This window comes from Oncorhynchus keta, chromosome 2, assembly GCF_023373465.1.
Source record: "Oncorhynchus keta strain PuntledgeMale-10-30-2019 chromosome 2, Oket_V2, whole genome shotgun sequence".
Lineage (NCBI taxonomy): Eukaryota > Metazoa > Chordata > Actinopteri > Salmoniformes > Salmonidae > Oncorhynchus > Oncorhynchus keta.
Genome location: NC_068422.1, coordinates 68,702,903 through 68,724,877, shown reverse-complemented (window position 1 = coordinate 68,724,877; position 21,975 = coordinate 68,702,903). Strand labels below are relative to the sequence as shown.

Here is a 21,975-nt window from a genome sequence, read left to right as displayed (position 1 = left end):
ACAAATTATTGTACCATTTATTATTGTTTTAATTAGGCCAATAAACAATGTGTGAAAAGGGTGATGGTTGTCTCCAGACCACGAGAGGGCGCCAGTTACAAAGTGTACGTTGCTGTTTGCGTGACACGACTGTATACCTACGTCATATTGTGGAGACGAAAACTGACATCGAGGGGCATGACTTTTAAAAAAAACCTGTGATTAATGTTCATTATTGTTAGTTTTATCTTCAGTAAAGGACTTGGTCACGATGCTCTCTATTTCCAGATTTCTTCTAAAAAATCAAGTAAATCAATTTAATTCATTCTTATGCTTAACTTTAGACTAGTCAACTTTGAAGGTTGAGTGCGATTTTCTGCTCACTCAAATCAGACAGCAAGTGACACTGGCCATTTAACGTTAGCTAGTTAAGTGAGCTATCTAACGTTACATCTAGTAATTCACTATTTATTGTGAGTTCGCAAACGTTCGCTAACTGTCTTTGAAAACATTTGTTTTAGGCTGTTTTGGTTTCTAGACAGTTGCAGAGGACTCTGTCTTCTCAGACAGATGGAGAGACCCGAATTGCACAACTTCTCAAAGAGAAGTTTCCATCGGCCACGTCTCTAAAAGTTGTGGACATATCAGGTAAATAGACATGGAAACATCGGTGTCAAAAGGGGTCCTGGTCTAGCCCAGCGAGCTAGATCATTATGCATAATCAAATGTGTGTTACTACGACGCTGAATGTGTTGGTGTCTTGCTGGTGTTCAGTGGCCTCATTCTCGCTTGGTCATCCTTCCATATTAGGTCTCGTTTACGCGACTATTGGAATGAAATAGGAGAAGCCTGGGCTTCCTAGAATTATGGATTATTGGCGGTTGGCATCCAATAATAATAGTGCACTGGAGTACCAGATGCACTCATAGGTTCAATAAAATATTTATGGAAAAACAACCAAAAACCCAGGCCAAACTGCATATACTATCATACCAAGCATTATCCCTAACCACACGCCTGAGTGGGCATTACCTCCTCTTCCAACAACTTCTGTAGATCCTTTTCAGAAATATCTAGATTATCCAGAAAATGTTCAGCTGCTCTACACAACAATTCCAATTTTATCTGACCAGCTTTCTACTTGTGCAGCACAATTCACAACCATAGCAATGAAGGTCAGAAACCTGGATTTGTCCAAACACAGTTGCTTGGATCCATACATTACACTGAGAACATTCACTATTTGTCCTCCTCCCTCTGAGCAGGCAATGGAGAGAGCCTTGAGATCCTACCACCTGATTCACCCTTCTCACTGCTTATGTAACACCCCCTCCCACCTGTATCTGTTTCACCTTTAGCAGGCACTCTGTAGCCCTGGCCTCACGACTACCTCCACAATGACTACACTTTCTGGGCTCATCCTCCAAATATTCCTCCACTAAGTGGAAACCTCCACACCTTGCACATCTAGGTTACCCCATCCTACACACGGATGCTACATGGCCACATTTCTGGCAGCGGAAACACTGCAGAACAGCTGGCACGAATGCTCTAACCGGATTGCTCAATATATCTCAACATTACCAGATCAAAAGTACCTCCAAAGCATAGCAAAACCGACAAGCTCCTCCTTACAGCTACGCCGCAAGGCCTCACACACACCAGAAACCTACCTCTTAGCTGCTCAACCTCTACACTTAGAGGCACTGCTATTACACCCTTGAGTGGAGCCCTGCTCTGTAAACTAAAGCACATTATTTCTCGTTCTCCCAGTCAGACCATGCACACTGCTCAGTCCCTTTGGGAGGTGGATAGGAATCCTATCCTAGCGAATAAACTCATCTCTATCTTAGCATACTGCATACATACTTCCCTATCCTACTCTCCATCCACCTTGAGACCTCAAATGGGTATGCCAAAACCCCAGATTTACTTTTTCTAAGAACCAAACCCCAATCACCATAGAATCCTCATAGACAATCCTCTTATTTCCATTCCCCATATCTGCTTCCTTTCCATTCTTTAAAGGCACAGCAGTCGCATCATCTTTCTTCTGACTCCTCTCTTCCATTTGTACCTATCTCATCTTAACTCTCTTCACTTCCCTCGCTCCATCTCACTCCCTCCATGATCACTAATAACTGGAGGAAAAAAGGTTTTCAGCTTCATCTCTTAATTTATTTGCGCGAGGGCTAGTTAAGTCTACGCTCGGCTAGTGCTCGGCCTAGGCAGAGGCGTCATGCACACATTATTTTAGAAGTGTTACGAAGTACGAGAGTATTGAGGGGGGATGATCCGGAGGGGGATGTTGGATAAAAAAAAAATGTTTCCTGCAATCTAGAGCCATAATTATTATGCCTAATTATATGATTTTTCTGGATAGGTTATCTAAGCATACCTCTTTACCTGTTCAATTTTAATGAGGGTGTCATTCTGACTATTGTAAATCACACATATCAATATACTGCACTAATATGCCTAGGATATTACATACAAATTACAACACAGTACATGGGATCATAATACATATCAATACAGGCACATATCATGGCATCATAATTCATTCACAACTATCATATCATAAGGTGCCAGATTACATTTAAACCAAGTACGTTTCTGCATGTCTAAGCATACCTCTTGAGCTGTCTGTATCATCATGCCTGGTGCTTATTTTTGTTACGCTTCTCTGCATCTCTGCTAAAATCTGGGTAAAAGATTGAAAGGAATGTGAGTTTTATTCAGTATGTTTAGTAATTACTTGCATTTCTAAAGTCTAGCAAAATTACCAGTAGACATGCCAGCTAAGATATTTGGACAAGCTATGCTTGTTATGAGGTTGGGAGATTGGGAACCTATCTAGCAGGCTAGCTAAAGCAAACTTCATAAAATGGCTAGGTATTTTAGAGAAAATGGCTAGGTACTTTTGAGGAAAGTATTACAGAGAAACAACAAAATATTTTTGTTTTATGTATTCATCAAGAAATAATCAATAGGCTACATAGCTTAATCAAATGAATGTATAATCTTACCTCCTGTGAGTTCTGCCCATCACCAGGAGCTAAAATCAAAAACCGGACAAATCTTAGGGGGCACGTGCCCTTGTTCCCCCTATGGGCATGACGCCTCTGATTCCTTTGGTGCACTCATAACAATTGTGTATCATTATGTTTTGTGTTCTCAGGTGGCTGTGGTGCCATGTATGAAGTCCATATAGAATCTAATGAATTTAAAGGGAAAAGAACTATTCAACAACACCAACTAGTCAACCAGGTAACCTATGGCTATACATTCTGGAGAGATCAATTAGTTTGTACCATTGTATGGAAGGGTATAGGCTATATAGTTGTCAAAATTGTATATTTGCTTTGGTTGATACTGTTTTGTACCGATCGGATGTGGGGGGAGAGAAAGCAACAACAAAGTATGTCAAGTCTTATATCAAACCTTTCAGGTGATGTTATTATCCTGTATTGCATTTTATTCCATATGCAAAATTGTTGCAAAAACAGCACAGCTGAAAAGTGCTATGTTCTTATCCACAGGCTCTCAAGGAGGAGATCCAAGGAATGCATGGACTACGAATATTCACAGATGTTCCTCGAGAGTAGGACCAAGCCCTTTCACAAATTGTAGGTCTATGAACGTACACCCCTCAAACGGAATGTCATATGCTGATTACATTTTCATCTAAGGATAAATACCCCAACATCTCAGATTAATGGCTAATGTGTCTGTGACAGTAACAAAGGAAATGGTTTGTCCTGTTACTTCCTGACAATATTGTCAGAAATAATCTGAAGAATTTATGGTAGGGAGATATTTTACAATGTCAATTGTGTAATAAATGTAACACTAAAACTATCATATATTTTTATTTATTTACCATAAACACAATTAAATTATTGATGAGATTGATGATGAGATTATTCGAATGCTGCCTTTACAGAAGACATTGACCTAAAAAGCTATGATGCGCACAAAATAACGCTGTCAGGATTCATTAGTAAATTGGCAAGTCAATTAGGCCCCTATCCAATTGAGTTGGCCTGTAGTGTTTTTAACCATTGTAAAGATGGATGCAAATACATTGTAGTGAACAGACGGAAAACCTCATGATAAGACAACTAGTTATTCAACTATTCTTGTACATTTAATCTGTAATTGAAAATCCTATATTTGTGTTTTTGTTTAGTGTAGTAGTAGTTGTTTGTCATGAGACAAGTTTTCATTCCGTTTCCAGTATTTATGTTCTGTATTCCTCCTTGTAACCATTAACGTAGAAATACAAGTTGCTGATAAAGTAGATGGCTTTAAATAAATAGTATGTGATTAAAAGGACAAAAACACAGGACCCTTATGTCTTTATTTATGGGATACTTCAGGATTTTGCCTACACTACTGTAGAACTTGTAATTTGCAGGTGTCTAACAACCTCATTAGATTGTAATAATCACTGTGTTGACCTACTTCTACTGTGTGGCCCCAATGCGACCCATACTTGGTAAATGTACAGCAGTTTTTTCTACTGGGAAATTCACTATCAGGTGGGACCCATTAGCTATTTCCCTGGCCAATATTTTCTTAAAGTGAGAATACATTTTACTACATGGTAGTCTACTTGAGATGTAACTTTGTTGCTCAATTATTCATAAACAGGTTATGATTGGATTATAGACATAAACTATTGCCAGTAAATGGGCATTCATAATTTTGATATTTCTCAGATACTGATATAGAGTGTCATGTAGCCTATGTGTTATGATAGTCAATTAATGTTCGGTCTGTGTTTTGATACTCACAAATATTTGAATTTATGTGCCTGGAAGAAGAAATTTGCGAATAACCTTGTCTGATCACGTGCTCATTTGTAGCCACAATAGTGGAATTTGCAGTTTGTCTTCAAAATAAAAGTCCCCCGTTTAAAAGTGATGTTAAGGGATAAAACTATTGGAATCGTGTCATATTTGGACAGAATAATCCTAAACAAAGTTGGATGTTGTTACATAATTTAAAATGAAATAAAATAATTAATTCATTTGACAATAAACAGAAAAATCTGTTGAAATCCAACTGCATTGTGTTACTTCAGATAATGTGTAAATTCCGCCTGCACTGATCGGTTGAGAGATGCGCTTTGCATAGGAGTGATGCCATCTGACATAAGACAATGATCCCACTGTGGATGTATTAGACAGCATAATTGCATTGGGGGACATGCATACAGTACAAGTCAAAAGTTTGGACACACCTCATTCAAGGATTATTCTTTATTTTTACTATTTTTGACATTGTTGTAGCAACCAAAAAAATGTTAAACAAATGAAAATATATTTTATATTTGAGACTCTTCAAAGTAGCCACGCTTTGCCTTGATGACAGCTTTGCAAACTCTTGGCGTTCTCTCAACCAGCTTCATGAGGTAGTCACCTGGAATGCATTTCAATTAACAGGTGCGCCTTGTTGAAAGTTCATTTGTGGGATTTCTTGTCCTTCTTAATGTTTTTGAGCCAATCAGTTGTGTTGTGACAAGGTATGGGTGGTATACATAAAATAGCCCTATTTGGTAAAAGACCAAGTCCATATTATGGCAAGAACAGCTCAAATAAGCCAAGAGAAGCGACAGTCTATTACTTTAAGACATGAAGGGTAGTCAATCTGGGAAAATGTCAAGAACTTTTAACGTTTTTTCAAGTGCAGTTACAAAAGCCATTAAGCGCTATGATGAAACTGGCTCTTGAGGACCACCACAGGAAAGGGAGACCCAGAGTTACCTCTGCTGAGGTTAAGTTCAGTAGAGTTAGCTGCACCTCAGATTGCAACCCATATAAATGCTTGACAGAGTTCCAGTAACAGACATCATCTGTTCCGAGGAGACTGCGTGAATCAGGCCTTCATGGTTCAATTGCTACAAAGAAACCACTACTAAAGGACACCAATAAGAAGAAGAGACTTGATTGGGCCAAGAAACACAAGCCATGAACATTAGACCGGTGAAATCTGTTCTTTGGTCTGATGAGTCCAAATTTGAGATTTTTGGTTCCAACCGCTGTGTCTTTGTGAGACGCAGAGTAGGTGAACGGATGATCTCCGCATGTGTGGTTCCCACCGTGAAGCATGGAGGAGGAAGTGTGATGGTGTGGCGGTGCTTTGCTGGTGACACAGTCAGTGATTTATTTAGTATTCAAGGCACACTTAACCAGCATGGCTCCCACAGTGATATGCCATCCCATCTGGTTTGCACTTAGTGGGACTATCATTTGTTTTTTAACAGGACAATGACCCAAAACACAGCTCCAGGCTGTGTAAGGGCTAATTGACCAAGAAGGAGAGTGATGGTGCTGCATCAGATCATCTGGCCTCCACAATCACCCGACCTCAACCCAATTGAGATGGTTTGGGATGAGTTGGACTGTAGAGAGAAGGAAAAGCAGCCAACAAGTGCTCAGCATATGTGGGAACTCATTCAATACTGTTGGAAAAGCATTCCTTATTAAGCTGGTTGAGATGCCAAGAGTGTGCAAATGTATTTTGATTTGTTTTACACTTTTTTGGTTACTACATGATTCATATGTGTTATTTCATAGTTTTGATGTCTTCACGATTATTCTACAATGTAGAAAATAGTACAAATAAAGAAAACCCTTGAATGAGTAGGTGTGTCCAAACTTTTGACTGGTACTGTATATTCACTGTACAGCCTTACCCCGTTTCATTGGTGCACAAATCCATAGGTGCGCAATACATATCGTTATCAGAATCATATGTATACAGGATTTTTTAAAGTATTTTTTAAAATAAATGTTTACAAAAATGTTGACCTTATGCCGTCGTTGTCGGCCACATGTTTGGTGAAAATCACTACAATAAATGCACTTTAGTTGTCAGCCTGGCCTGATATTGCGACACTATCTAGATACCTACTTCTCTCCTTACTGCAGGACGTGTTGTTGTGTTGCCTGCTTCGCAGAACAAACGATCCCCATTGGGCAGTAGACTGTATCACAGTGACATCTAAATGGTTACTACAAATATTTAAAGTTATTTATCGTGTAGGCTGCTGTCCTACTCTACATATAATCAAGTGGCATGGAACAAATTCGCCACGTTACTGGCCCGTGAAGCAACTGCTGTAGCAGTGCTCCACCTCGATATCATACCGTTGTACTGGTCATTCACACCGGTTTGTTGTACGTTAGCTGACATCCAGATGGTGACCAATACAAGTTATTTCTCCATCGTCCATTGAAATAAACATAACTTTATTTTACAAGTTTGAATTAGTGCCAATGCCATGCTTCTGTTTTTGCCATCAAGTCAACATGAACTAGGCTCATCAGCACGACTGACTGAACCGAAGCCTTTCGTCTCCACTCGACTCTCAACTGCAAGACATACGTGATCAATTTGGGCACCAGGCGTGTCCCTGCTAATGATTTATATATACACTAGATGACTGTAAGGGGGCGCCGAGTTGTAGTTTCTGTACCTCCATCTTGGCACTTCCCCACCAGTGTAAAACAAATATTTTGGAAGCTACATAAATACATGTATGAATGTCTACATTCGTTTTTGCCAGGTGTTACAGACAATGTAATGCATACTTTGAAATCATATTATGCGAGCTAAACAAATTCAAACCTTAAAGTATATATTTTTTAGATGAATAATGTTACTGTCCCCACTACAACGAACAATACATAAATAGATTATATTTTGTCCATGAAACGTTTAATTGAGGAGTGCCAATATGGCGAGTGGTGGCTTCAAATCCTCTCATTGGCCAATCACAGCACCAGCAATCTAAGGTTTATAAACGTCTTTGGTGCGAATAGCCTCTCCCTCTTCCAAAAGAGAACTGATTCGGCTCATACTGCGCATTCTGAACTTGAAAGGAGGGAAGGACCAGTTACAAGCTCGAGCATCCCCTTCCAGCCCCATGAAGCCCACCGACATGGCTAAAGAAGGAACGGAGATGACAGAGGAAACTGAGCACATGATAGAGAAGAATGGTGCTAAAGAAACAGAAACTGTAGTATCTGCAGGAGATGCCAAAGAAATGCGAGCCGTAATACTTTCCGGTTTCGGGGGTCTCAACAAACTCCGGGTAACCAAGAAGGCGATGCCTGAGCCACAGGAGGGAGAAGTGAAAATTCGCGTCAAAGCATGGTAAACGTTGCATATTAAACTGTTGATTCATTGTTACATTGATGCCTGCCTAAATGATCTTAAAATATCAGTGATGCGAAGTTACCACATTCACAAGTGTATTGCAACATGTTGCAGATTCTGATTCAGTATGTGCGAGCCATGAATAAATCTTGAATTAAAGTAGGTTCAACTCGACCTGTATAGTTTGTAAAAGTGACACTAGAAAATGACTCATTGCATTCATGAAGCCACATGCCATCTGATGTTTCACTGTTTGTTGTAGATTATTAATAAGGACTGTCTGTGGACCAATCATGCAAATGAAAAGGAAAAACACCTGAAATGTTGGAATGAATTACAATTTGGCTAGATATTGTTTTTTGCTTGGCTTGTTCTTGACTGATAATCTTAATCAGTTTTTATTGGCTATGGCAGAAGGAGGAATAGTTACTGTAAATACCTCAAGCCAGTTGAAATGGATTTTCTCTTTACAACTGGCTCATACAAAGTCCTACAGTTGTGGTATTTGTGCTCTATTCTCTTATGATAGGCTACTTGGCATTTAGTAAGGATATTCTGTTGAGCGATTGAATAATTGTCTTTAGTCCAACCATATTGTTTTATTGATAATATTGAAATCCATAATAAATACACATAAACTATACTTTCAACAAGTGGCATGCAATCTTTCCATAAGAGGGAGAGCCTGTTACAGATATGCTCTATCACAGATTGGCTATTCATTGTTCAGTGCATGTGAATCACCATGGCCTTGGAACTGTAGCCAGTTTTAATAGTCTGGAATTCAAGCATGGGTTTGTAGAAGTCAAACAGTTTGTGTTATGAATTTATGACTGCTAAGGCTTTTATTTAGTAACATATTTTAAGTCTAAGTAACATTTATCAAATAGTGAAAATGTCCATCATGCAATATTGTGTCTTCTTAAAAATAAATAACTTTGCTTGATTGTGAGGTTTATATCAATGAGACGTTTACTGTTGCAGTGGCTTGAACTTCCTGGATCTTATGGTGCGTCAAGGTAATATTGACAATCCTCCGAAAACTCCACTTGTCCCTGGATTTGAATGTTCTGGAATAGTTGAGGCGATGGGAGGAAACACCAAGGGATTCGAGGTCAGTGAATCCAGATCACAGTATGTCACAGATATTATGTCATGGATTAGTAGCACAACTATATTGATCTCACTTTGCATTTTTACCTCCCAAATGATTGATTTGTTTTCCAGTTTGAAATGGTTAATGTTGATATTTTGAAATGCATTGGTCAGAGTAACATGTGAAGTTTGTTGCATCTAAAACAAACCTGTAACCATGTCACCTCTCAAATGTGCATTTATCATATTTTATAGCTTACCGTTTCCTCTCTCCAGATAGGAGACCGGGTTATGGCTTTTGTAAATTACAACGCCTGGGCAGAGGTGGTTTGCACACCGCTGGATTACGTCTATAACATGCCTGATGATATGACATTTCCTGAGGCAGCAGCCTTCTCCATGAACTTCGTGGCTGCCTACATGATGCTGTTTGAGGTTGCCAATCTCCGAGAGGGGATGTCAGTATTGGTCCACTCAGCAGGGGGGGGTGTGGTAAGTCAACTCCCGAAAGGAGGTGGAAAGAAAAACACAGCATCTCCTGAAAATGATATCAGTGATGTTACTATAGATACCGCTAAGGTGTGTATCTCTGGTGGCTCTTGAGGGTAACAGCCTGTGGCTATTATCAGACAGCTCAGATGCTGTTTTACATAATGCTCTATTCATGATTGAAGATGATGGTGAGATGTGGCTGAGAAAACGACATCTAGGAAGATGTGACTGTGGTTGAAGATAGAGTGTCTGGGCTGTGCTGGTTACAGTATATATGCACACAGACTCTTCAAAAAATGTTTTTTTTTTTACAAGACATTGAATTATCAGGCTCATGTAGCACATTTCCCTTTAGCGAAAGCACTGTTAGTGATTCCCAGCTTTAATTCCCAGCTTCTAGAGATGCTCCTACAGACTGTAATTCATGAACAACCTCTTACAGTGTGTCAACATACAGTAGAGCGACTGCTCAGATTTCAGACTGATGCACACAATGGGGTATAACTCTGTTGTTTAATTCACACATGTAGTACCATACTGTAGTAGAGATGGACAAGAAAACATTTACTGTCTTTACCTAGTGTGTTGAATGATTAGAACAGGATGAGAATAATTATTATAATTATTTTTCATATCAAATATGGATTGTGGTTGGTAAAGCTGTGGACATGTCATTGTCTGGATTGGCCTTGTGTAATTGTGTCTGTGTCTTGGAGAGTCTGACTGGGATCGTGTGGTGTTTTTCAGGGTCAAGCTGTGGCTCAGCTGTGCTCCACTATACCCAGTGTCACTGTGTTTGGAACGGCCTCATCTTTCAAACATGAAGCCATCAGAGACTCTGTGACCCACCTCTTCGACAGAAATGCTGATTATGTACAAGAAGTTAAAAAGTAAGGTTTGTTTTTTGTTCTACAATAGCAATTATTGGGATAAAATCTTTCTGCTAAACATAGAGCTGCAGAGGTAATTGTTCTACACAATTTTTTATGAATAAGACTAATTTGTTAGCAAATGTGTCATTTCGTTGGATCTTACAGGTTTATTAAAATATGTTTAGACATAATTTCACGTAATTATTAATAATCTCTTTCGGTTTATAATGTGCAATTTGATATGTACATATGAAATGATAATGTGATAACGTAGAACACAGAGCATGTAGAGCTCAGGGAGGATGCAGATGTTAGTCGATGCCATATTTGGACGTGTGTGGCTGCTGTCCCTATGGCAACACGTAGCTCGTCTCCGAGAGCAACGGCAGTGTGTGGGGCAGAGTGCTCAGAGGCTCTCTGAAGGCAACCTGCAACAGGCTGTCTGCTGGGGACGTGGAACAGCTGGGCCAATCAGGAAAGCACCCTGATGCCTCATAAATACTACGCCCATTCAGATCACTCTGCATGTCTTTGTCTTGTCTGTTCCAACATATTACTCACCATATGTCTGCTGCAGAGGGACAAGTGAGAGCCATGAGAAAATTAGTTTAGATTAGTCATGGAAATAAAGGTGCTGAAAACAAATTGTCTCCCTATTTAAAAAGAAGATGGAGAGCAAGCTTTGGAGGAAAAATACTGGAGTTTTAGTGTAGGTACAGACAACTAGCGCAAAAATAATATTGCGATATTGTCATAACGATACGATATATCGTTCAAAAATAATATCCCGATATGTAACTGTATGGATTTAGTCTCCCGTCACTAATTATCTTGTTTGATTGGCAATCAGTGCAATCCATAGGGATGCTGCCACCTCAATAGGAGACAATCAGAAAATAACCTTCTATGCCAAAGCCAACTTCATGTCAACTGTCTAATAGGAATAGTGTTTTGGAGGTGAGTCATGCAGTCAGGAGGCTTAAAGCATGTCCATCTGATAATCACATTCTGAATGTATTCTGAAGTGCTTTAGAAATGCATACATTCAACCAAGCTTTCCTCTTGAGTTCCTTTCTTAAGGAGCCTAATCCCTGGTTCCCCCTCAGTACTTATTGACAGAGGGAGAATACTGTCTGCCTGCATATCACACTGGTAGTAAATACAGCCATATCAGAGGGAGAATACTGTCTGCCTGCATATCACAATGGTAGTAAATACAGCCATATCAGAGGGAGAATACTGTCTGCCTGCATATCACAATGGTAGTAAATACAGCCATATCAGAGGGAGAATACTGTCTGCCTGCATATCACAATGGTAGTAAATACAGCCATATCAGAGGGAGAATACTGTCTGCCTGCATATCACAATGGTAGTAAATACAGCCATATCAGAGGGAGAATACTGTCTGCCTGCATATCACAATGGTAGTAAATACAGCCATATCAGAGGGAGAATACTGTCTGCCTGCATATCACAATGGTAGTAAATACAGCCATATCAGAGGGAGAATACTGTCTGCCTGCATATCACACTGGTAGTAAATACAGCCATATCAGAGGGAGAATACTGTCTGCCTGCATATCACAATGGTAGTAAATACAGCCATATCAGAGGGAGAATACTGTCTGCCTGCATATCACAATGGTAGTAAATACAGCCATATCAGAGGGAGAATACTGTCTGCCTGCATATCACAATGGTAGTAAATACAGCCATATCAGAGGGAGAATACTGTCTGCCTGCATATCACACTGGTAGTAAATACAGCCATATCAGAGGGAGAATACTGTCTGCCTGCATATCACAATGGTAGTAAATACAGCCATATCAGAGGGAGAATACTGTCTGCCTGCATATCACACTGGTAGTAAATACAGCCATATCAGAGGGAGAATACTGTCTGCCTGCATATCACAATGGTAGTAAATACAGCCATATCAGAGGGAGAATACTGTCTGCCTGCATATCACACTGGTAGTAAATACAGCCATATCAGAGGGAGAATACTGTCTGCCTGCATATCACACTGGTAGTAAATACAGCCATATCAGAGGGAGAATACTGTCTGCCTGCATATCACAATGGTAGTAAATACAGCCATATCAGAGGGAGAATACTGTCTGCCTGCATATCACAATGGTAGTAAATACAGCCATATCAGAGGGAGAGGCAGATTAATAAGCCTTTCATCTCTGTGGCCCCACATTCCTCTCAGGATCAAGAGAAAAGCTAAATTAAATAGGTCTTAAGTCACTCCTTTTATAATATGCAAGGCCATGAGCATCATAAGACCGCCGAGCAGTTTAGCCAAGCAGGCGTTCAGACCACCAGGCAGAAAGGAAGGCTATAGGACCCCTTGATCAGAACATGCCTCTCATTCTTTCTTTCACATTGGTGCTCTTAAGTGAGTCATGCCAATGCTTTTAATACTGTATCACTTGAAATCAAGAGTGGAATCTGATGGAACAAAGGGCTGATCGAATTGTCAATAAAGTGGATTGTTTAGTATTTGCTAAAAATATAAATGTAACTATTGAAATCTGAACTAAACATTGAATGACTAATAGATTGATAGGCGTCTGATGAAGCCTGTAGTTGAGGCTGTCTGTAAATGAGGAACGTGTTGATTCTCGTTAATTGAATTTCCTGTATTTGGTAGGATCTCTCCAGAGGGAGTGGACATCGTCCTGGACTGTCTGTCTGGGGAGAACACTGGTAAAGGCCTCGGTCTGCTGAGGCCTCTGGGAACCTACATCCTCTACGGTTGGTGTCCTATCAGGATGCTACTCATAAATTTGCTACATTGTGCCACCAGTATCGCACATAAGACTCTTGAGATATGATGTGGTGTTAGCCTGTGAATGATGAAGTATCTTGAGTGACATTTTTAATTTAGAAGATTTCAAACTTACTGACAGGTATTGTAAATAGGTTAGGCACCATTGTACCTGTGCTATACTGTACATATACACCGCCTTCAATAAGTATTCACACCCCTTGACTTATTCCATATCTGTTGTTTTACAGCCTGAATTCAAAATGGATTAAATAAATTAAAAAATCTCACTCATCTTCACACAATATCCCCCGAAATGACAAAGTGAAAACATGTTTTTAGAAATGTTAGCAAATTTATTCAAAATTAAATACAGAAATATCTCATTTACTTAAGTATTCACACTCCTGAGTCAATACATGTAGCGGCAGGTAGCCTAGTGGTTATATCGTTGGGCCAGTAACCGAAAGGTTGCTAGATCGAATCCCCGAGCTGACAAGGTAAAAATCTGTTGGTCTGCCCCTGAACAAGGCAGTTAACCCACTGTTCCCTAGTAGGCTGTCATTGTTATTAAGAATTTTAACTGACCTGCCTAGTTAAATTTTAAAAAATAAAAAAAATTGGCAGCAATTACAACTGTGAGTCTTTCTGCAAACCTGGATTGTACAATATTTTCCCATTTATTCTTTTAAAAAATTAGTTGTTGATCATTACAAAGACTTCCCATATATTTTCAAGCAGATTTAAGTCAAAACGGTAACTTGCCACTCAGAAACATACACTGTTTTCTTGGTAAGCAACTTCAGTGTAGATTTGGTCTTGTGTTTTTTATTGTTGTTCTGCTGCAAGGTGAAGTCATCTCCCAGTGTCTGGTGGAACAAGGTTTTTACTGTAGGATTTGCCTGTGCTTAGCTCCATTCTCTCTATGTATTCTGTATTCTGAAAAACTCCCCAGTTCTTAATGATTACAAGCATACCCATAACTTGATGCAGCCACCACTATGCTTGAAAATATGGAGAGTAGTACTCGGTAATGTGTTGTATTGGATTTGCCCCAAACATAATGCTTTGTATTCAGGACAAAAAGTTAATTGCTTAACCACATTTTTTGCATTATTACTTTAGTGTCTTGTTGCAAACTGGATGCATATTTTTGAATAGTTCTGTTCATGATTCCTTCTTAGTATTGTAGAGTAACTACAATGTTGTTGATCAATCCTCAGTTTTTTCCTATCACAGCCATTAAACTCTGCAACTGTTTTAAAGTCACTACTGGCATGGTGAAATCCCTGAGCGGTTTCCTTCCTCTCCGGCAACTGAGTTAGAAAGGACACCTGTATCTTTGTAGTGACTGGGTGTATTGATACACCAAGTGTGATTAATAACTTCACCATGCTCAAAGGGATATTCAATGTCTGCTTTTTATTTTATTTTTTACCCATCTACAAATAGGTGCCCTTCTTTGCAAGGCATTGGAAACCTCCCTGGTCTTTGTAATTGAATCTGTATTTTAAATGCACCGCTCGACTGAGGGACCTTACATATAATTGTATGTGTGGGTTACAGAGATGAGGTAGTAATTCAAAATTCATGTTAAAAACTATTAATGCACCCAAAGTCCATGCAACTACTTACACTACTTAACCAAAAGTATGTGGACACCTGCTAGTCGGACATCTCATTCCAAAATCATGAGCATTAATATGGAGTTGATCCCCCCTTTGCTGCTATAAGCGTCCACTCTTCTGGGAAGGCTTTCCACTAGATGTTGGAACATTACTGTGCGGACTTGCTTCCGTTCAGCCAAAAGAGCATTAGTGAGGTCGGGCACGGATGTTGGGCAATTAGGCCTGGCTCGCAGTCTGTATGGACTTCACTTTGTGCACAGGGGCATTGTCATGCTGAAATAGGAAAGGTCCTTCCCCAAACTGTTGCCACAAAGTTGGAAGCATAGAATCATCTAGAATGTATGCTGTAGCGTTAAGATTTCCCTTAACTGTATCTAAGGAGCCTAGCCTGAACCATGAAAAATAGCCACAGACCATTATTCCTCATCCACCAAACTTTACAGTTGGGACTATGCATTCGAGCATGTAGCATTCTCCTGGCATCCGCCAAACTCAGATTTGTCCGTTGGAAGGCAAGATGGTAAAGTACGCTTCATCACTCCAGAGAATGCAGTTCCACTGCTCCAGAGTCCAATGGCGGTGAGCTTTACACCACTGCAACCGACGCTTGACATTGCGCATGGTGATCTTAGGCTTGTGTGCGGCTGCTAGTCCATGGAAACCCATTTCATGAAGCTCCTGACGAACAGTTCTTGTGCCGATGTTGCTACCAGAGGCATTTTGGAACTCGGTAGTGAGTATTGCAACCGAGGACAGACGATTTTTACGCGCTACGCACTTCAGCACTCAGCGGCCCCGTTCTGTGAGCTTGTGTGGCCTACCACTTCGCTGCTGAGCCGTTGTTCCTCCTAGACGTTTCCACTTCACAATAACAGCACTTACAGTTGACCGGGGAAGCTCTAGCAGGGCAGAAATTTGTTGTTTGTCTATGGAGATTGCATGGCTGTGTGCTCGATTTTATACACCTGTGTGGCTGAAATAGCTGAATCCACTAATTTGAAGGGGTGTCCATATACTTTTGTAATAATAGTGTTTGTGACTTGTTAAGCACATTTTTACTCCTGAACTTGTTTAGGCTTGCCATAACAAAGGGGTTGAATACTTGTTGACTCAAGACATTTCAGCTTTTCATTAAAAAAAAATACAAAAATGGCTTTGACGTTATTGGGTACGAAAAATCGCAATTGAATCTATTTTAAATTCAGGCTAAAACACAACAAAATGTGGAAAAAGTCAACAGGTGTGAATACTTTCTGAAGGCACTATGACATAGCTTAGACCACAAATATTTTTTACGTTTCTTGTAAGATCTAGGCTCAAGCTCTTTCACCTTGTCTAAGGACACTTAGAATACAGATGGTCCTATTATTTATCGGTAATATCCCTCCATCTACTCAATAGTCAATCTGGATAGTATGACAGTTGTGGAGTTGTAACACTAGTGCGGCATGAATCAATTAATGATATGACGGTGAACAGAGTTCATTTACTGTGCCAGGTCAAAAGGAGGCAACCACTCCTCCCCCACAATAACCCCTCTTCACCTCACGGCTCTTTACGGTTCACCCATCACTTCAGCCCAACAGTTAACATCGCCACCCTGTCTCTCTCTATAAGCTTGTGTCTTTGTTTTTGTGTTTTCAGGCTCATCAAACATGGTGACCGGGGAAACAAAGAGTTTCTTCAGCCTTGCAAAATCTGTGAGTCAGAAATGCTGAGTCTCTCACTGAGTTTACAGAATGGAACAGTCTGTTTTAATATTTATCGGGGATTCATTACTTACAATGAAACACAAATTCATTATTGGGGTCAGTGATGTGTGTGTCTCTGGTTTGACTCCCCAGTGGTGGCAGGTTGAGAAGGTGAACCCTATTAAACTCTACGAGGAGAACAAGGTCATTGCTGGATTCTCGCTGCTCAACCTCCTGTTCAAGCAGGGCAGGTGTGGGCAGGTGAAAATGGTGGTGGAGAAACTCTTCTCCCTCTACAACCAGAAGAAGATCAAACCTGTGGTTGACTCCCTTTGGGCACTGGAGGAGGTAAGTGGACAGCTGGTGGGCAGGGACATTTCCCTGAACACATCTGGCATGATGTCTTTGACTGGCAGGTCTACTATACAGCCAATCTGGGAATGATCCACACGGTCACTAAGGAAACACAGATGGGTAGTAGGAAAGTTTTAGAGAAGGTGGTATGGAAACATCTTGGATGGAGTGTCATCTGTTGTTTGTCACTGTTCTGCTGTTAGTGGACATTGGTTCGGCCCGCAGATGGCAGGTGGGCCGTTGAGACCAGTTGCTTGTTTTGATGGCTGCAGTTATGTGACGTTCACATTCACGCCCACATGAATTCCATACATCAATCTCTCCATCTCTGCCAGTGCATCTCTCTGGGTGTCTGTTTTCCTCTTTCTGTTTCTACACCGTCACCAACTCTGTTTGTAAAGAAACACAAATGTGACATTTGGGTGTTTCACACATTCTGCTATTTCTGTGGACTTGATAGTGGAGCTGCTAGTGGTTAGCAGGCAGCTCAGCACAGAGGGTCATAGAGTCATTTATTGACACAACACTCCTGCTGCTATGAGGTAGATGATTGGTGGTTTACTTATTCACAAGATCCCCTGCTGATAGAACAGTGAAAGTATTTTCCTCTCCATTCATATTACTGGTGTTTACACTCAGTTATATTTCTTTATACAGATATATATACAGATATTGACCAAAATCTGTTTCAAGTGAAAAAATGTATAGACAAATTGAACTATTTCTGTCCTTCCTATTGAATGTCTGAAACACTACTGTACATTTCATTTATCCATTCCAGGAAATGTGAATAGTTTCTCTGTGTCATGTAATTTAATTGAATTACATTGTGTTGGTCAGGTGGCCAGTTCAAGTCACAGAGCCGACCTCTCTGATTCAGAGGGGTTGGGTTAAAAGCGGAAGTAAAGTTGTGGTTGTGTGCACTAGACCAGTGGTTCCCAAACCTTTTATAGTCCTTTACCCCTTCAAACATTCAACCTCCAGCTGTGTACGCCCTCTAGCACCAGGGTCAGCGCTCTCTCAAAGGTTGTTTTTTGTCATCATTGTAAGCCTGCCACACACACACTATACGATACATTTATTAAACATAAGAATGAGTGTGAGTTTTTTGTCACAACCCGGCTCGTGGGAAGTGACAAAGAGCTCTTATAGGACCAGGGCACAAATAATAATAATTTATAATTTTGCTCTTTATCTCACCATCTTATATATAAAACCTTATTTGTTAATTGAAAATTGTGAATAACTCACCGCAGGTTCATGAGAAGGGTGTTCTTGAAAGGATGCACATAACTCTGCAATGTTGGGTTGTATTGTATTGGAGAGAGTCTGTCTTAAATCATTTTCTACACACAGTCTGTGCCTGTATTTAGTTTTCATGCTAGTGAGGGCCGAGAATCCACTCTCACATAGGTACGTCGTTGCAAAGGGCATCAGTGTCTTAACAGCGTGATTTTTCAAGGCAGGATACTCTGAGCACAGCCCAATCCAGAAATCTGGCAGTGACTTCTGACTAAATTAAATTTTCACAGTTTTCGATGAGGCTCTCTTGTTCAGATCTCAGTATGTAGACTGGAGGCAGGGCATGAAAAGGATAACGAATCCAGTTGTTTGTGTCATCCGTTTTGGGAATATACCTGCATAATTGTGCACCCAACTCCAGTGCTTCCCTATATCACATTTGACATTGTCAGTAAGCTTGAGTTAATTTGCACACAAAAAAGCATACAATGATGGAAATACCTGTGTGTTATCCTTGTTAATGCAGACAGAGAACTTCTTAATCATAGCCTCAATTTTGTCCCGCACATTGAATGTAGTTGCGGAGAGTCCCTGTAATCCTAGATTCAGATCATTCAGGTGAGAAAAAGCATCACCCAGATAGGCCAGTCATGTGAGAAACTCGTCATCATGCAAGTGGTCAGACGAGTGAAAATGATGGTCAGTAAAGAAAACTTTAAGCTCGTCTCTCAATTCAAACAAATGTGTCAATACTTTGCTCCTTGATAACCAGCACACTTCTGTTTGTTGTAAAAGCGTTACATGGTCGCTGCCCATATCATTGCATAGTGCAGAAAATACACGAGAGTTTAGGGGCCTTACTTTAACAAAGTTAACCATTTTCACTGTAGTGTCCAAAACGTCTTTCAAGCTGTCAGGCATTCCTTTGGCAGCAAGAGCCTCTCTGTGGATGCTGCAGTGTACCCAAGTGGCGTCGGGAGCAACTGCTTGCACGCGCGTAACCACTCCACTATGTCTCTCTGTCATGGCTTTTGCATCATCAGTACAGATACCAACTCATCACCAAAGTCCATTTGATGCAACAAAGCTGTCCAGTACTTTAAAAATATCCTCTCCTGTTGTCCTGGTTTACAGTGGTTTGCAGAAGAGGATGTATTCCTTAATTGACCCCCCATAAACGTAACGGACATATACCAGGAGCTGTGCCAGGCCCACCACGTCTGTTGACTCATCCAGCTGTAACGGACATATACCAGGAGCTGTGCCAGGCCCACCACGTCTGTTGACTCATCCACCTGTAACAGACATATACCAGGAGCTGTGCCAGGCCCACCACGTCTGTTGACTCATCCAGCTGTAACGGACATATACCAGGAGCTGTGCCAGGCCCACCACGTCTGTTGACTCATCCAGCTGTAACGGACATATACCAGGAGCTGTGCCAGGCCCACCACGTCTGTTGACTCATCCAGCTGTAACGGACATATACCAGGAGCTGTGCCAGGCCAGCCACGTCTGTTGACCCATCCAGCTGTAACAGACATATACCAGGAGCTGTGCCAGGCCCACCACGTCTGTTGACCCATCCAGCTGTAACAGACATATACCAGGAGCTGTGCCAGGCCCACCACGTCTGTTGACCCATCCAGCTGTAACAGACATATACCAGGAGCTGTGCCAGGCCAGCCACGTCTGTTGACCCATCCAGCTGTAACAGACATATACCAGGAGCTGTGCCAGGCCCGACACATCTGTTGACCCATCCAGCTGTAACGCATAGAATTCACTGACTTGTATGCGAAGCAGTAATTGTTTCAAAACATCTCTTGCTATGTCACTGATGCGTCATGAAACAGTGTTGTTTGATTAAGGCATTGTCTGTATAGTTTTCTTTTGGCCTTGTCCACCAGCATTGTCCCAGCCATATCCGCGGCAGCAGGTAGAATTAAAGTCCAACGTCCCTGTCTGTTGTTAGGTGCTTTTCCCGGGTAAGGAGGCAGTAGCTCTTTGGCTGCGTCAGATTCACAACTGTCAGTGTCCATGCTAGCTGGTCTAACAACAAATGTAGAATTACTGATGCTGGCATTGGATGTGCTCGTGGAAGCAGAACGACTTGAGTCGTTGACAGGTGCAGTACTGCTGGTAGTAGCAGTACTACCAGTAGAGCAGGTATGTGTCTCTATGGACACGGGCCTTACTTTTTTAAACCATTTATCAATTTTTGAGCAAGCGGAATGAGCAGCAGCTACTTTTGGCTACATACGGGCCGTTAGTGGAATTCCCACAAGAGAGAAGCGGCTAATGTGATTGGATGTTAATTAGTGGTCCTTCTGTAGCTCAGTTGGTAGAGCATGGCGCTTGTAACGCCAGGGTAGTGGGTTCGATTCCCGGGACCACCCATACGTAGAATGTATGCACACATGACTGACTGTAAGTCGCTTTGGATAAAAGCGTCTGCTAAGTGGCATATTTTTTTTATTTTTTTATTTTTTATTATTTGACAAGGCGACCTGTATTTGACATTGTGTTGGTATTTTGCTGAACACTAGATGATTTAATTTTATTTTTGGCAGTGAAACGAGGCTACTTATGTGAAGAAAAACCTCACCCAAATATATGGACCCGTTGAAAAATATAAATGGACTGTTTGAAAATGTGAAATAATAAATAAAATGTGTATGTATATATATATATATATATTTATTTTTAAATATATATTTTTTAAAATATTTTATTTATTTTAAATGTGAATCACATTTTTCTTTGTCTTACCCCCAAAGGCTGGTTTGGTACATGATTCTGTACAGTACACTCTTAGAAAAAAAGGTTCCAAAAGGGTTCTTCAGCTGTACCCATAGGAGAACCGTTTTGTTTCCAGGTAGAACTCTTTTGGGTTCCATGTTGAACCCTCCTTGGAAAGGAGGGTTCAAGAGGCATTGTTGCTTCTTCAAGAGGCATTGTTGCTTCTTCAAGAGGCATTGTTGCTTCTTCTTCACCACCACCTCACGTCTGTGTGAGTGGACCATTTCAGTTTGTCTGTGATGTGTACGCCGAGGAACGTAAAACTTTCCACCTTCTCCACTGCTGTCCCTTCGATGAGGATAGGGGGGTGCTCCCTTTGCTGCTTCCTGAAGTCCAAGATCATGTCCTTTGCTTTGTTGACATTGAGTGAGAGGTTGTTTTCCTGACACCACATTCCGAGTGCCCTCACCTCCCTGGAGGCTGTCTCATCGTTGTTGGTAATCAAGCCCACTACTGTTGAGTCATCTGCAAACTTGATGATTGAGTTGGAGGCGTGCATGGCTACGCAGTCATGGGTGAACAGGGAGTACAGGAGGGGGCTGAGTACGCACCCTTGAAGGTCCTGGGTTGGCGTGGTTACACGTGACCTGCAGTTGTGAGGCCAGTTGGACGTACTGCCAAATACTCTAAAATTGTGCCACATTGTGGCTTATGGTAGGGCAACATTAAATTCTCTGGCAACTGCTCTGGTGGACATTCCTGCAGTCAGCATGCCAATTGTAAACTCCCTCAAAGCTTGAGACATCTGTGGCATTGTGTTGTGACAAAACTGCACATTTTAGTGTGGTCTTTTCTTGTGCCCAGCACAAGGTGTACCTCTGTAATGATCTTGCTGTTTAATCAGCTTCTTTATATGCCACACCTGTCAGGTG

At 41.0% G+C, this 21,975-nt stretch overlaps 2 protein-coding genes across 2 annotated transcripts in view; both read left to right on the top strand.

Annotated features, from left to right (window-relative positions):
- Positions 1 to 117: 117 nt before the first annotated feature.
- LOC118359243 (bolA-like protein 3) lies at positions 118 to 4,330 on the top strand. Its single transcript, XM_035737664.2, has 4 exons — positions 118 to 286; positions 501 to 627; positions 3,161 to 3,249; positions 3,522 to 4,330. The coding sequence occupies exons 1-4, from the start codon at positions 251 to 253 to the stop codon at positions 3,585 to 3,587; spliced, it is 318 nt and encodes a 105-aa protein (XP_035593557.1). The 5' UTR covers positions 118 to 250; the 3' UTR covers positions 3,588 to 4,330.
- Positions 4,331 to 7,832: 3,502 nt separating this feature from the next.
- Positions 7,833 to 21,975, top strand: part of LOC118359218 (synaptic vesicle membrane protein VAT-1 homolog-like) — a 30,963-nt gene continuing 16,820 nt past the window's right edge. Inside the window, exons 1-7 of the mRNA XM_035737600.2 lie at positions 7,833 to 8,145; positions 9,133 to 9,262; positions 9,520 to 9,735; positions 10,483 to 10,625; positions 13,270 to 13,373; positions 16,659 to 16,714; positions 16,859 to 17,053. Of these exons, the coding sequence (XP_035593493.1) occupies positions 7,916 to 8,145; positions 9,133 to 9,262; positions 9,520 to 9,735; positions 10,483 to 10,625; positions 13,270 to 13,373; positions 16,659 to 16,714; positions 16,859 to 17,053 (1,074 nt within the window). The 5' untranslated portion in view covers positions 7,833 to 7,915. The remainder of the gene's footprint in view (positions 8,146 to 9,132; positions 9,263 to 9,519; positions 9,736 to 10,482; positions 10,626 to 13,269; positions 13,374 to 16,658; positions 16,715 to 16,858; positions 17,054 to 21,975) is intronic.